This window comes from Phascolarctos cinereus, unplaced genomic scaffold (genome assembly GCF_003287225.1).
Source record: "Phascolarctos cinereus isolate Bilbo 61053 unplaced genomic scaffold, phaCin_HiC Scaffold_9;HRSCAF=440, whole genome shotgun sequence".
In the NCBI taxonomy this organism is placed as follows: Eukaryota; Metazoa; Chordata; class Mammalia; order Diprotodontia; family Phascolarctidae; genus Phascolarctos; species Phascolarctos cinereus.
Window position 1 is genome coordinate 245,696,674 of NW_027556402.1, and position 15,149 is coordinate 245,711,822.

The window sequence follows — 15,149 nt, forward strand, 5'->3', positions numbered from 1 at the left end:
GGCTTCCCTAGATGGGGTGAGGAGTGATGGTGGTGGAACTCATGAGGAGGTCATGCACTATAGTGTGTTCCTCTGAAAAGGGTATGCCCAGGGACCATCACACATAGATAAGTGCATGGATTGACTAGGTCTTGTGTAACAGATGAGTTTAAACCAAAATGGAAGTGGCTCTTTGAGAGGGAAGAGTTTCCCTACTTGCCACATGAAACAAATTGTCCTCTCCCTTGGCTTTTATGAAGCAAGGGGACAGAAGACCCCTGACTTCTCAGCTATTACTCTTAGGTAATAGATCTCCAATTTAGAGTAAATGGACTGGTGAAAGTTTTTATTGAATTGACTGCTTTCCTGACTGAAGAGCTTAGCACAGTGCCTGACATAGAGTAGGTCCTTAATAAATTCAAGTCAGTCTGCCAAGGAGAATGTTAAAGTTCTTGAGGTCAAGGAATATTTTGTTTTTGACTTTATATCCTCAGTTTTTGGCACATTATTTACTTCTGGAATAAGTTGAATTTGCTGACAGGAACAGCATAGACCAACAGTTTTTAGTGCTAGGTTGACCCAGCCTCCATCAGCCCCTCCTGACTGTTCTTTGGCTTCCAAGTTCAATACTGTTGGCATGTATTCAGGTAGACAATCATTCTGTGGGTTGGAGTCAAGATGCTAGAATTTGGATCCTTTCATGTGTATTGACCCAGGAACTAAACAGTTCCCCTGCCCCTCCACTCCATACTCATAGGCTGAGTCTCCAGATAAGCACAAGAACCCAGGTGGTGTGAGTTCCCCACAGATCCCAATTCTGGCCTAATCCTAACACCTATCATCTAGGGAAAAATTCTATGGGGAAGGCACCAGCCAACCCTAATAACTACCAATATGCTACAACTTACAAGGCATGGAAGCCAGCTTATCTGAAGTGGCAAGTATCCTGAGGAAATCAGCAGGTGTCAGAGAAGGAAAACCACCACCATCTGGATCATTATCTTGCTTCTAACCCTGATGTAGATAGTCCAGCATTTTGAACTCAAGCTGGGAAACAACTCCTTTGGAGATGCAATCTCTCAACCACTCTTGCAGGGGCAATAGCCTTATCTTCTGAAGGTCCAGAAAGGAAATTTCTTATCTCCAAAATCCTTGGCACCATGAAATAGTCCAAAATCAGAAACTTTAAGTATTCATCAGTGGAAACTACATTAAAAAGAGGCATCACCATCTGGTTTGCCAATGTATCTAAAAGGTCACGGGACCTTCCCATCTGATTTGAAGTTGAAACTTTCCATGTGTGTTATCTCCCCCATCAGAATGGGAGTTCTCCAAGAGTAGAGACTGTCTTATTTTTCTATTTGTGTATCCAGGCCTTAGCGCAGGGCTTTGCACCTAGTAAAAACTTAACAAATGCTTTCTTTATTCATTCAGGAGATGGCTATCTCAAGCTTTAGGTACTCTTGTGGGTCATTATCTCTAAAATCATGGCTCATGAACCTCTCCCACAATAGTTTTACCTTTAATAGTCAATAATATGACAAAATTAGCTCAAGGAAAATGCAATTATTAGAACAGCACAGGAACATGAATTTTATAATGGACTATCTCCCACCCACCTTCCATCACCAGAAACTTAGCTCAAGGAAAATGCATTTATTGGAACAGCACAGGAACGTGAATTTTACGATGGACTGTCCTACCCACCTTTCATCACCAGAACTTTCTTGCAAACATAAATGCCATCAATAGTGAGAATGAGCAAGTAGAGAAGATGCTTATGAAAGGAACACATGGAGACAGGCAATTTATTTCCATGAGTCTGTAGGACCTTTGATATGGTCACATGTTGTTCTCCACTGTTCCTCACTGGGTAGGACATTTTTGCCATGTGTTCCACAGGGCTCACTGGGCCTGCTCTGTGCAGTATATGTATCTCTTCCCATTGATCATGGTATCTGAAAGTTCCAGTTTTGGGCTAAGTTGAAACCTTTGGCTAGGACATTGCTAAGTTCTTTCAGAAAGAACTGGATCCTTTATCCCAGGACCAGTAGGAAGATTCCTCAATTCTACTACTTAGGAGTCTTGGCTGTGAGGTCCACCTTTTCCTGAGCAGCAGAATCCCAGGTCCAAGTGTCAAGCTCTCTCCCTTAGAGTATCTCTATCAGGATGACTGTCTCTTTACTTAATTCATATCTCACCTGCTTACTCACATAAATAAGTGGATGAGGGGCAGATAGGTGGCACAGTGTATAGAGCACTGGTCCTACAGTCAAGAGGAACTGAGTTCAAATCCAGCCTCAGACATTTGACACTGACCTTGAGCAAGTCACTTAACCCCAAATGCCTCGATAAACAGATGAATGAATGAATGAATGAATGAATAAGTAGATGGAGAAAGGTTCTTAAGTTATCAATCCAAGAGCAAATTTATCGTCTTTGCCAACACTTATCCTTGTTTCCTGACACTTTCATATATAAACTTAGCCACTCAGAGTCTGACACCCTTACAAACCACAAATGGGTCACTCAAACTCAAATCCTTATACAATGTAAATGAACCACTTTTACCCCACATCCTTACGTGGGGATTCAGAATATATAATGCTGTGGAGCTAAAAGACAAAGACAGAGGAAGATGATAATAATAGTTGGTATTTATATAGTGATTTAAGGTTTGGAAAATACTTCACATGCCTTTTCTCATTTGATTCTCTATCACCTTGTAAGATTAAATATAATAGGTAACCCAACAGTGGAGGGCAGGCTGGAGAAGTCCTACAAACTCAACATGACTTTTTTCCTTAATGAGCTAGTAGATCTTGGAGGTCATAACAGGAACATGCAGACACTATAGGAATCCAACACGTTAGGAACTCGACTACTCTAGACATGTTTGTCAATCTGACAATTAATAGCTGGCACCAAAACACTTTCTAGAAATTTGTTGTGGGCAGAAAAGGAATGATGTCCCATACTCTCCCCTGGCTTTATCCAAAACAATTCAACTCAGAAATGAGTGGTTCCATGTCAGTTATGTGGATGAGATTTCACTGGTAGCAATGAAGATCCGTAGCTATGTCAGCACTGAACTTTAAAATACACTGAAATAGAAAGACCAGATATATTGAGTTACTCACGGTTATTTTTGTGGGTACATTTCGATCTGCATTCAAACTCTGTATTTCTTTCTTTGGATGTGGATAGCATTTTCCAGCATGAGGCCTTAGGTCCTTGCATTGCTGAGAAGGGTTAAGTGTATCAATATTAGTCATCGCACTACATGGTTGTCACTGTGTACAACGTTCTCCTGGTTCTGCTCACTTCATTCAGCATCAGATCATACAAGTTTTTCCAGGCTTTTCTGAAGTTTACCTGTTCATCATTTCTTATAGCAAAATAGTGTTCTACTACATTCATATACCACAACTTGCTCAGCCATTCCCCAGTTGATGGGCAGCCTCTCAATTTCCAATTCTTTGCCACCACAAAAAAAGCTGCCATAAATATTTTTGTACATGTGGGTCCTTATCTTATTTGTATGATCTCTTTGGGATACAGCCCTAGAAGTGCTATTGCTGGGTCAAAGGGTATGCACATTTTGATAGCCCTTTGGTCTTAGTTCCAAATTGCTCTCCAAAATGGTTGGATCATTTCACAACTCCATGAACAATGCATTCATGTTCCAATTTTCCCACATCTTCTCCAACATTTATTTATCATTTTCCTGCTTTGTCCTGTTGGCCAATCTGGTAGATGTGATGTGGTACCTCAGAGTTGTTTTGATTTGCATTTCTCTAATCAGTAATGGTTTAGAGCATTTTTTCATATGACTACAGATGGCTTTAATTTCTTCATCTGAGAACTGCCTGTTCATATCCTTTGACCATTTCTCAATTGGGGAATGGCTTGTATTCTTGTGAATTTGACTTAATTCTCTATATATTTTAGAAATGAAGCCCTTATCAGAGACACTGGTGGTAAAAATTCTTTCCCAGTTTTCTACCTTCCTTCTAATCTTAGTTGCATTGGCTTTGTGCAAAAACTTTTCAATTTAATGTAATCAAAATTATCCATTTTGCTTTTTGTAATGTTCTCTGTCTCTTCTGTTCTCCATCATCTGATGGGTAAACTATTCCTTGCTCTCCCAGTTTGCTTATAGTATCAGCCTTTATATCTAAATTATGAACCCATTTTGACTTTATTTTTGTATATGGTGTGAGATTTTGGTCTATGCCTACTTTCTGCCATACTCTTTTCCAGTTTTCCCAGCAGTTTTTGTCACAGAGTGAATTCTTATCCCAGAATCCTGGGTCTTTGGGCTTATCAAATAATAGATTATTATAGACATTGATTAATGTGTCTTGCATACTTAACCTATTCCTCTCATACACCACTCTATTTCTTAGCCAGTAACAGTTTTGATGATTGCTGCTTTATGATACAATTTAAGATCTGGAATGGCTAGGCCACATTCCCCTGCATTTCTTTTCATTAGTTCCCTTGATATTCTGAACCTTTTGTTATTCCAAATGAATGTTGCTATTAATTTTTCTTACTCTATAAAATAATTTTTGGTAGTTTGATTGGTATGGCACTGAATAAGTAAATTAGCTTAGGTAGAATTGTCATTTTTATTATATTAGCTCAGTCTACCCATTATCAACTGATTTTTTTTTTCCATTTTAGATCTGGTTTTATTTGTGTGAAAAGTGTTTTGTAATTGTGTCCATAGAGTTCCTGGGTTTGTTTTGGTAGGTATACTCCTAAATATTTTATAATATCTACAATAAGTTTTAATGGAATTTCTCTATCTCTTGCTGTTGGGCTTTGTTGGTAATATGTAGAAATGTCAATGATTTATGTGGGTTTATTTTATAGCCTGCAACTTTGCTAAAGTTGTTTATTATTTCCAGTAGTCTTTTACTTGATTCTCTAGGCTTCTCTAAGTACATCATCATATCATCTGCAAAGAGTGTTAGCTTTGTTTCTTCTTTGCCTATTCCAATACCTTCAATTTATTTTTCTTCTCTTATTGCTAAAGCTAACATTTCCAGTACAATATTGAATAACAGTGGTGATAATGGACATCCTTGTTTTACCCCCAATCTTATTGGAAATGCTTTTAGCTTGTCTAGCTTGCTGAAGGTTTTAGGTAGATGCTATTTATTATTTTAAGCAAGTGTTTTTGAAGGAGTGGGTGTTGTATTTTGTCAAACACTTTTTCTGCATTTATTGAGATGGTTTCCTGATATAAATTCAACCCGGTTATAATGTATTATTCTTTTGATAAGTTGCTGTAATCTATTTGCTAATATTTTATTTAAAATCTTTGCATCTGTATTCATTAGAAAAATTGGTCTATAATTTTCTTTCTCTGTTTTGACTCTTCCTGGTTTAGGTATCAGCACTATATTTGTATCATAACAAGAACTGAGTAAGACTTCTTCTTCACCTATTTTCCCAAGTAGGTCTATACAGTATTGGAATTAATTGTTCTTTAAATATTTGATAAAATTTGCTGGTAAATCCATCTGACCCTGGAATTTTTTTCCTAGGGAGTTCATCAATGGCTTATTCAATTTCTTTTTCTGAGATGGGGTTATTTAAGTATTTTACTTCCTCTTCTGTTAATCTGGGCAATTTATGTTTTTGTAAATATTTATCCATTTCACTAAGATTGTCAAATTTATTGGCATACAGCTAGGCAAAGCAGTTCCTAATTATTGTTTTAATTTCTTTTTCGTTGGTGGTGATTTCACCCTTTTCACTTCTGATGCTGGGAATTTGGTTTTCTTCCTTTTTTTTTTTAAATTAAATTAAAGAAAGGTTTATATGTTTTTTTCATAAAATCAGGTCAAGTATATTAGTTTTCTTAATTTCAATTTTCTTAATTTCTCCATTGGTTTTCAGTATTTCTTATTTGGTGTTTAATTAAGGATTTAAAATTTGTTCTTTTTCTATTTTTTTAGTTGTATGCCCAATTCATTGATCTTCTTTTTTTTTCTATTTTATTTATGTAAGCATTTAGAGTTGTAAAACTTCCCCTAAGAACTGCTTTCACTGCATCCCATGAGTTTTGGTATGTTGTCTCATTATCGTCATTCTCTTGAATGAAATTATTAATTGTTTCTATGATTTGTTGTTTGACCCAATCATTTGTTAGGATGAGATTATTTAGTTTCTAATTATTTTTTAGTCTATCTTTCCATGGCCCTTTATTACATATAATTTTTATTGCATCATGATCTGAAAAGGATACATTTAATATTTCTGCCTTTCGGCATTGGATGGTTAGGCTTTTATGCCCTACAACACAGTCAGTTTTTGTGTATGTGTCCTGTACTGCTGAGAAAAAAGTATATTCCTTTCTATCCTCATTCAATTTTCTCCAGAGGTCTATCATACCTAACTTTTGTAATGTTCTATTCACCTTAACTTCTTTCTTGTTTATTTTGTGGTTAGATTTATCTAGTTCAGAGAGGGGGGAGGTTGAGGTTCCCCACTAGTATAATTTTGCTGTCTATTTCTTTGTATAACTCCCTGTACTTCTCTTCTAAGAATGCGGATGCTATACCATTTGTTACATACATGTTTACTAATGAAATTACTTCATTGTCTATGGTGCCTTTTAGCAGGATGTAGTTTCCTTCCTTATCTCTTTTGATTAGATATTTTTTTGCTTTTGCTTTGTCTGAGATCAAGATTGCTACCCCTGCTTTTTTTTTTTTACTTCAGCTCAAGCATAATATATTCTGCTCCAGCCTTTTACCTTTACCCTGTGTGTCACTGTGTTTCCTGTAAACAACATATCGTAGGATTATGGTTTTTAATCCATTCCACCATCCACTTCCAGTTTATGGGAGAGTTCATCCCATTCACATTCACAGTTATGATTACTGTCTGTGTCTTCTGTTTGATTCCTGACTCTCCTGTTTTTAGCCTCCTCTTTTTACCTCTGGCCATCCATATGTTTGAGGTTGGTTTAGTGCAGTTGACAATCCTAATGATTTAATTTGATTTGTGATACAAAAAACCCTGCCGCGTGTAGGGATCTTTAGAATTGCTGAAGCTCTCTGCTAAGAGAACTTCTTAGGACTTTCACTGGGGCATTTGAAAAGCCTTTGGAAATTGTGTAATGAGGTTTTCTTCCTTGCTTTGTTTCATTTAGGTCTATAGAAGGGTATATGCCTGGATAATCTTAATATTCCCTTAAAGCTCAGAGACCATTCCAGACCCTCTCCAGAATTGGAGATATGGCTACATGTATCAAATGAGTTCTAACTCATTATCTTAGGTAGGCTTGATTAGATTTAACTATTCAAAGAGCTTAAAAGGAATGATAACTTGTCTCCTACTCAGCAACTGTGAAATAAAACTTTTCTTCAATTTCCAGTGAGAGATCCTTGAACAATTGGCTTTAGTAGGGCACAAGATGGCTTAATTCACTTTGGTAAAAATGCTGATTCCTTCAAAATGCTATTTAAAATGCATGTCCTGTAAAACAGAAGGCTCTGTCCACTTCTAAATACAGGAGAGCAAGCCTGAGCAGAACACTCCTAGAATTCAGTTTGATTTTGAGATGTTAAGAGTTCTTGAAATCCTTATTCAGCACTGAATGCCCATCTTCCTTTCCTCACATGTGGAAATACAGTGTAGCCTTCCAAAACACAGCATCATCTACTACAGGGACCACATCACAACCTTTGCTTGTAAAGGTTAGAGACAATTTGTGATTTCTGGTCTTCTCAGCATTATACATTTGTTCTCTCCTTCTGAGAACTGCTAATTTTTATTCCATCCCTACTCCCCCCTTTAATCTATCCCACTCTCCTAAATTTGCCTTTCTTATTATGATGCAAATATAAAAAGATCTGGGAGAAATTGAGATACTATGATGACTGAGTTTAAGACAAATTTTTATTCTATAAACATGACTGTAGCCTTCACAGCCAAAAGACAAATATTTTGTGCCTCCTGAATTCATTTACTCTATGACTCTCACCAGTGGCCATAAGGAATCTTAATGAATGTCCTCAAACCTCTCAAACCAAATACTCCTACCCTCTCAGCCTAGAATCTTGACTCATAAAAAGTGAGGACATGCCTGTACAGTTTCTTCTCCCCCTATCCTTGTCTGATATCATTCATACTCTTTCCCTCATTTTCTCTTCATTCATTCCAGTTGAATAGATGGAACTTCTCTTTATCAAGCCTAACTCCTCTCTAGGAATCCATGTGTGTGTTTGTATATGTATATACATATAGGTGTATACATACGCACAATACATATGAGTATATATACACATAATGTGTATGTATGCATGTGTGTATACAACCATCCATCCACTTATATCTTTTTATCTATCTATCTATCTATCTATCTATCTATCTATCTATCTATCTATCTATCTCTCTATTTATTCATCACTGTAATCATATATCCCCCCTGTAGAAACTTGCCTTGTTTACCTATATATTTTCATAACTGTTCTTTTTTTTTTCTTCTCAATTTCAGGCAGGAGTGGATTGGAGTGGGTGACTGGGTGAGAATTTTGGCTAATTAAAACAAAGAAAAGGGGCAGCTAGGTGGTGCAGTGGATAGAACACTGTCCTTTGAGTCAGGAGGACCTGAGTTCAAATCCATCCTCAGACCAAACACTTGACACTTATCAGCTGTGTGACCAAGTCATTTAACCTCAATTGCCTAAAAATAAGAAAAAAATTTTAAAAAGAACAAAGAAAAATTTTTTAAAAGAACTTTAAAGGGAGAGGTTAAAGAACACACCAAAATTTTGTTTCATGGGTTTTATTTAGCTCCTGGTTTGTCTGTCTTTTGCCTATTTTCACATTCTTTTTGAAAACATATGATAATTGATTTATATATATCTGGCCAGGCATTTCCTTCCCACCATGTTCCAAGTTCTGAGAGAGCAGGAGATGAGTCTTATGTAAACTTTGTACCCTCCTGTCCTCAGGTAGAGTACTCCACATCATGAGATGCATAACTGTGTTGGTGGTTGTGGGTGATTAATGACATGCATTCCATGTGAGCTGGGGGCCTTGCCCAGTACTATTGTTTTCCTGTTGCAAATCTGGTTTTTTTCCCTCATTTTCCCCTCTTGTTCTTATGCATATTGCATTTCTAAATGCAAATGATCCAGCTTGATCTTCTAAGAACAATTTAAATATCATTATTTCCTGTTATTAGAGTAAAATAAGAAAAAATGTAGGCTTAGAAATTAATTTTGACCCACATTTAATGACAATATAACCCCCAAAACCCCATTACCTGCAATGATTTTCATACTGGACCTCTCAGCTATCATGTGTGCTAGCCAACTTCTTCTAGGTGAAGACTCTCCTACCTCTTGGTCAGAGAACCCTAAGCAGACTTTGAAGAAACATTAGATGGTCCAACCACCTCTCCTCCTCTACCCTAGCAGGAGGAATTGGGTATCTATCATACATTTCTGAGGACTATTTTCTGTGTGTTAGCAGAAGACCAGGGCCAAAGCCTTAGAATCCTTTATAACTCAGGGGACAGACCAAGACATTGTTTCCAGAATGGTTGTACTCCTTTGAACTTGGCTGAGACAACTGCTTTTTTTCCCCTATAGTGATGAAACTGAGGCATAAATGATGAATGGAACTAATCCAACATCATATGGACAGTAGGTCAAAGAACTAGAATTTGAACCCTTGTTCTCTGATTCCACAGGAAATGCTTTCCAGCTTTGCAGAAGTTTTGTACTAGCCAGCACCACACTATCCGTATTTGGAACCATTGGTTATAATAACAAATGGAGTTTTTTTTTAATATAAATTAACTAATTTATTTTTAGTTTTCAACATTCACTTCCATAAGGTTTTGAGTTTTATATTTTCTCCCTCCATTACTCCCTCCCTTCCCTCTCCCAAAGTGGAGTAGAGGCAGTTGTTCCAGGAATCAAGTAGCAGTTTAATTAATTTCAGAGTGAGGAAGGCAAGTTTGCAAACAAAGTCCTCTAGTGGGATAACCAGATTAGAAGCCACATTGTAAGGGCTTAAGAAGTGAATGAGAAAAAGTGGAGGTATGTAGGTTTCATCCTTAAAACCTAGGAAGTTCTTTCTTTCCTTGCTTTAGAACTTTTAGTTTCTCCTGTTTGATGACTAACCTGAGGGCATGTCTGCATAAATACTTGAGATAACAGATTTTATACTTTGTTGTTTTCGAGCAATTTCTCACCTATGAAATCCTAGCTATTTCACTTCTCATTATTCCTTGGAGTTTCTCTCCCTGCTGTAGACCTTTGAGGATATACATGTACAATCTTCTCTGCTGCCTATTCTTTTTAGTTTAAAGCACCTTTCATTAGAATTCCAAGATAGTAAATGTATTCTATTGAGTTTCAAAGCTGAGCCAATTTACATGCAATAGTTTTGGGGCCACCTCTGTCCCGTTTTGCTTCTCAGTTTCTTATGGTACTGTATTTTATTAGCTCTTTTTTTAGTTCATTTTATGAATAATCCATTTACACCATAAAATATTAAGGTGAGTATTTTTTTTTTTGGTGAGGCAATTGGGTTAAGTAACTTGTTCAGGGTCACACAGGTAGTAAGTGTCAAGTGTCTGGTCTGAGGCCAAATATGAACTCAGGTATTCCTGACTCTATTCACTGAATCACCTAGCTGCCCCAAACATGAGTTCTTTTATTTATCTATTTATTTATTTATTTATTTATTTGTTTTTTTGTTTGTTTGTTTGTTTGGCTAGGCAATGGAGTTAAGTGACTTGCCCAGGGTCACACAGCTAGTAAGTGTAAATTATCTGATGCCACATTTGAATTCAGGTCCTCCTGACTCCAGGGCTGGTGCTTTATCTACTGTGCCACTTAGCTACCCTTGATGAGTCTTTCATAAACCTATTGACCCATCTGTTAACTAATAATAAGCATAATAACAGAAAGTTGAAAATACTTATGCTATCTGACCAAGGGTGATTTTCTGGTTGGCAATTTCATTCAGGAGGTTAAATTACTAGGATTACAAGGAAAGCTGTGTCTAATTAGAAAGGGTCAGGGGAAACCAGCACAGATGTTCCCTGACATGGCATATTGGGAAAAAGGCTTCAAAGGGAGAAGTAAAAAGAGGTTTTAAAAGAAAGGAATTAGTATCAGATGAGCCTAAGGAAATTCCCACCATTCCAGCTTAGAAGAGTCATTATTTTTTAAGGTTCATTCAGATGCTTTGGAGTATTTCATGGAACTGCCAGATATGGAAAGTAGGCTAGAGTTAAGGAAGCCAACATTTCTTCATGATTCATTGATCTTGTACCTCAGTTTTGGGAATTTGTTGAATGACTGGCTTAGATGTTCTTTCATGTTTCATTGAGCTGAAACATTTTGAGTCCTTGTGCCTCCATAGGTCTTCTCTGAGGATCTGCATTACAGGGTAATGGAGACCCTGTCACTTTTCCATTTTCTAATGAGCACAAGTCCTGGGGATCTGGTTATCAGTGCTGATCAGAATAAAAGGGCTAACTGTTGGATACCACAGAGACAGAAAGGCTGAGGTATGCATCACCCAAGTGTTTATGTTTTTAAAATAGAACATACACAGAGAGAAAATTGGACTGAATACATTAAGCAGAACATAGATGCCCACTAGAAGCAAGATAGCTTGGGTAGCTCTGGTTTCAGGGGATATTTTTGAGGAGAGGCTATTACTATGAAGATGCTTTACATGCTTCTTGTGTCTATATAGGATTGAGACCATATGGGCACTAGAAAACATCATGAGACACACAAAGAAAGTATCATAAATACATATTATGATAATAATTTTAACATGATTATTATTATTCAAATCTAGAGATCTATACCCATTGTTGCAACCGTATTTACTATCTGTCCTGTTCTTTGGACCATCAAGGTATTGAAGTAGAATGACACATAATAGCGGATTGAAGAGCCAGCAAAGAAGAATGCATGGAATAATGCCCTTTGGTTCTCTCGTTTTGAGCCGTGCCCATATGGAGTTGTTGGGACTAATAGTGATGGCCTGGAAGACACTCAAGAAGCAAGTGCTACATGAGGAGACGCTCCGGGTGAGTGTCTGCATGTATGTTATGATTTTAATCCCAGTCTTGTCCAGGAGACATTTCACCCTCCAAAGCCTTGTTGTAGTAGGTATTCCCCTAAAGAGAAGCACCATGACATTGGAAAAGGCCAAATGGATGATAATGAGTTTTATACCTCTTGTTCTCTGAGCAATGAGGTAATTAAAGGTATTTAGGAAGAGGAGGAAACAGTTCCCTAAGAATCCAACCACAGTTGGTAACAGGTATACTATTCCCAGGTTTTCATCAAAAGTCAGCATTCTTTAGGTGTCTTGTGAAGATAATTTGTTGTCAAATTCTATGTGACCTGTGGAAAAACAGATGATGTAACTATTGTTATATTCTTAGATTGCCCCATTGAAATTCCATGACCTACTGATCTCCCATATGAGGAGCAATAAAGTTTCTCAGAGACTGGGTACTAACTTCCTACTCAACTCTAAACTTACTGTCTTAGCTGAAAATCTTTTATCATTCCATCTTTTCATAGGCCTGAAAACCTCCAGGCAGCATGGTGGCACAATGGACAGGGTGTTGGCCCTGGTGTCAGGAAGATCTGTGTTCAAATGCAGCCTTAGATGCTAACTAGCTCTGTGATCCTGGGTTCCTCTGTGAATCATATTTGCCTCAATTTCCTCATCTATAAAATGACCTGGAGAAGGAAATGGGAAACCACTCCAGTGTCCTTGCCAAAAAACCCCAAGTGGGTTCACAAAGAATTAAACATGACTAATCAACAAAACAAAAAGAAGACATCTGAGCCTATTCTTCCTCCCACTGACCTTCAGCCTTACCATCTTCCTTTTGTTTCTCTGCCCTTCATCAGTGCAGCAGCTAAAGTATTCTTTGTTTTTTTTCAATATGTCAATGCCCTTATTTATTGAAGTAAACTCTGCTTTATCATCTACCTTTGTATCCCATGCTCCTTTGTCCCTCAATGACTCCTAAAAACTCCATTTATTTTTCTTCTTCATGTGTCTCTGATGGGCTTTACAGGAAGTCAGGAAACTTTCCTGTATATGTTCATTATGAAATTGTGCCATTTATTTTCACCTGGAATCCACATTGCAGAAAGGTCAATTTTCTATTCCTCAGTACTACAGCTGGTATCTTATTTTCTCTAGCTACTTACAGCGACCTTCACATGTCCTCCATGTGTCCCACAGTGCCAAACGACCCACCTTCTCAGCTGAGGATCTTGCTTCATAACTCATTGACTGAACAATTGAGGTCACTCAAAGAAAGTTCCTATTTCTGTCCTTTTGCTCAGCTTGTCTCATTCTGTTATCTTTCTATATTTTCTCACTTCTCATTCTTAATGAACAAATAGCCCTTGTGAGAAATCCTTGCTGCTATGTCCTCCTTGTCTTATTGATAACATTCAGCTCCTGTTTGACAATGACTATCCTTCTTTATCTTCAATCACTTATCTCCTGGCTCATTCTTTGGTGTCTGCCAACATTGTCTTGTCTTTCCCTTCCCTATAACTTCCTTATTTGATGTTACTATAGTCATTAGATATCACTCTATACCTTTTTATGAAATTATTTACTGAATTTATTTATTATTTAATGAATACTCCTGGGTTTCCCTGGTTTAAGCCTCTCCCCACTCTTGTACATCTTCCAATCACCTGTCAAACTGATCTTCCTAAAGTGCTGGCCTTATCATGTCAACACCCAATTTGTTAAAACTACAATTACACATTATTACCTTCAGAATCAAATATAAAATTCACAATTTGAATTCAAAGCCTTTCATAAACAAGCCCCTTCCTACATTTCCAGTTTTCTTAAATCATATTCTCCGCCATATGCACTGTGTTCTAGGGAAACTGGCCTTCTTGCTATTCCTTGAACAATATGCTGAATCTCTGGAATCCATAGATTGTTATTTGCTTCCCCCTGTGCCTGGAAGGTTTTCTATCTCCATTTCTGCCTCCTGACTTGACTGGCTTCCTGAAAATCTCAGCTAACAACCTTTGTTCTAAAAGAAGCATTTCCTTATATCCCTTAATGCTAGCATCTTCCCTCAGCTGGTATTATGGATTCATGCAGTAAATAAGTAGTTTCTCCCTAGTTGTTTGCACATATTCTCCCCCATGGGACTCTGAGTGTCTCAGAGAGCAGATCTTTTCTTTTGTCATTCTTTTGATCCCTCCTTCTTAGCACATCTCCTGATACATAGTGGGTGTTTAAGAAATGCTTTTGGAATGATAATTCAAGTTAGACTGGGGGCCTTCTGCAGGACTATTTTTCCATTCAGGAATGTCTGACTGATGTTTTTATTTTTACTCCAGTTCTTTAAGCACTGACAATTTTGTAAAATCAAATTATACCACCTGATGTTCTTAGAGAAAAGAGTAACTTCATCAAAATCTCTTTTTCTAACTGGAGAGACAAGGAATTACAAAAATCCAAGAGTTTTTTAGAAATTAATTTAAAAATGAATTTAATTACAACATAGTACTATTTAAAAAAAAACAGATGTGTGGTTATTTTCTAACTTAGACTCTCGGCTATCATCTGTGCTAGCCAATCTATTCCACCTGGCCAGCTTTTCTACTCCTGGCTTATGGAATATGAAGTAGACCCTGAAGAAAACTCAAGTATCTGGAGCCGCTCAACCTTGAAAGAATTAGGTGAATAAGAAGGATTAATGAGGACCCTTCTATGTGTTAGCCAGGGTCAGAACCTCAGAATTTTTCCTGAGTTGAGAGAGCAGGGTATCATATCTAGAGTGGGAAAGAAACGGAGCTTAATTGTTCCACATCATTACTATGTTTTTTATAATGATGAAACTGGGACCTAAAGAAGGAATGGGATTTACTCAAAGTAAGAAGGAACAAGTGAGGAGTACACCCAGAATCTGAACCGTGCTCTTCCAACTCCAAAGTCAATATACTTTCCAGCTCAACATCATGCTGCTTGGAAAAGCATTGTTGTCATGGGAGAAAAGACCCTTTTAACCCCATATAGATAAGTTTGTTGTTAATGTAGGAAGCCACTAATCACACTTAAAGGTATTATTAAAACACAGATGCGAACAGGGAGGATCCTGGGATAGGGCA

The 15,149-nt window shown here is 37.3% G+C and overlaps 1 protein-coding gene across 1 annotated transcript; it reads right to left on the reverse strand.

The window, feature by feature from the left end:
- Positions 1-11,442: 11,442 nt before the first annotated feature.
- LOC110223941 (vomeronasal type-1 receptor 4-like) lies at positions 11,443-12,339 on the reverse strand. The gene has a single exon (XM_021009720.1). The coding sequence runs from the start codon at positions 12,337-12,339 to the stop codon at positions 11,443-11,445; it is 897 nt and encodes a 298-aa protein (XP_020865379.1).
- Positions 12,340-15,149: the final 2,810 nt, after the last annotated feature.

Coding starts and splice junctions, on each gene's coding strand:
- LOC110223941 (XM_021009720.1), bottom strand. CDS start 12,339: ATGCTGACTTTTGATGAAAACCTGGGAATAGTATACCTGTTACCAACT.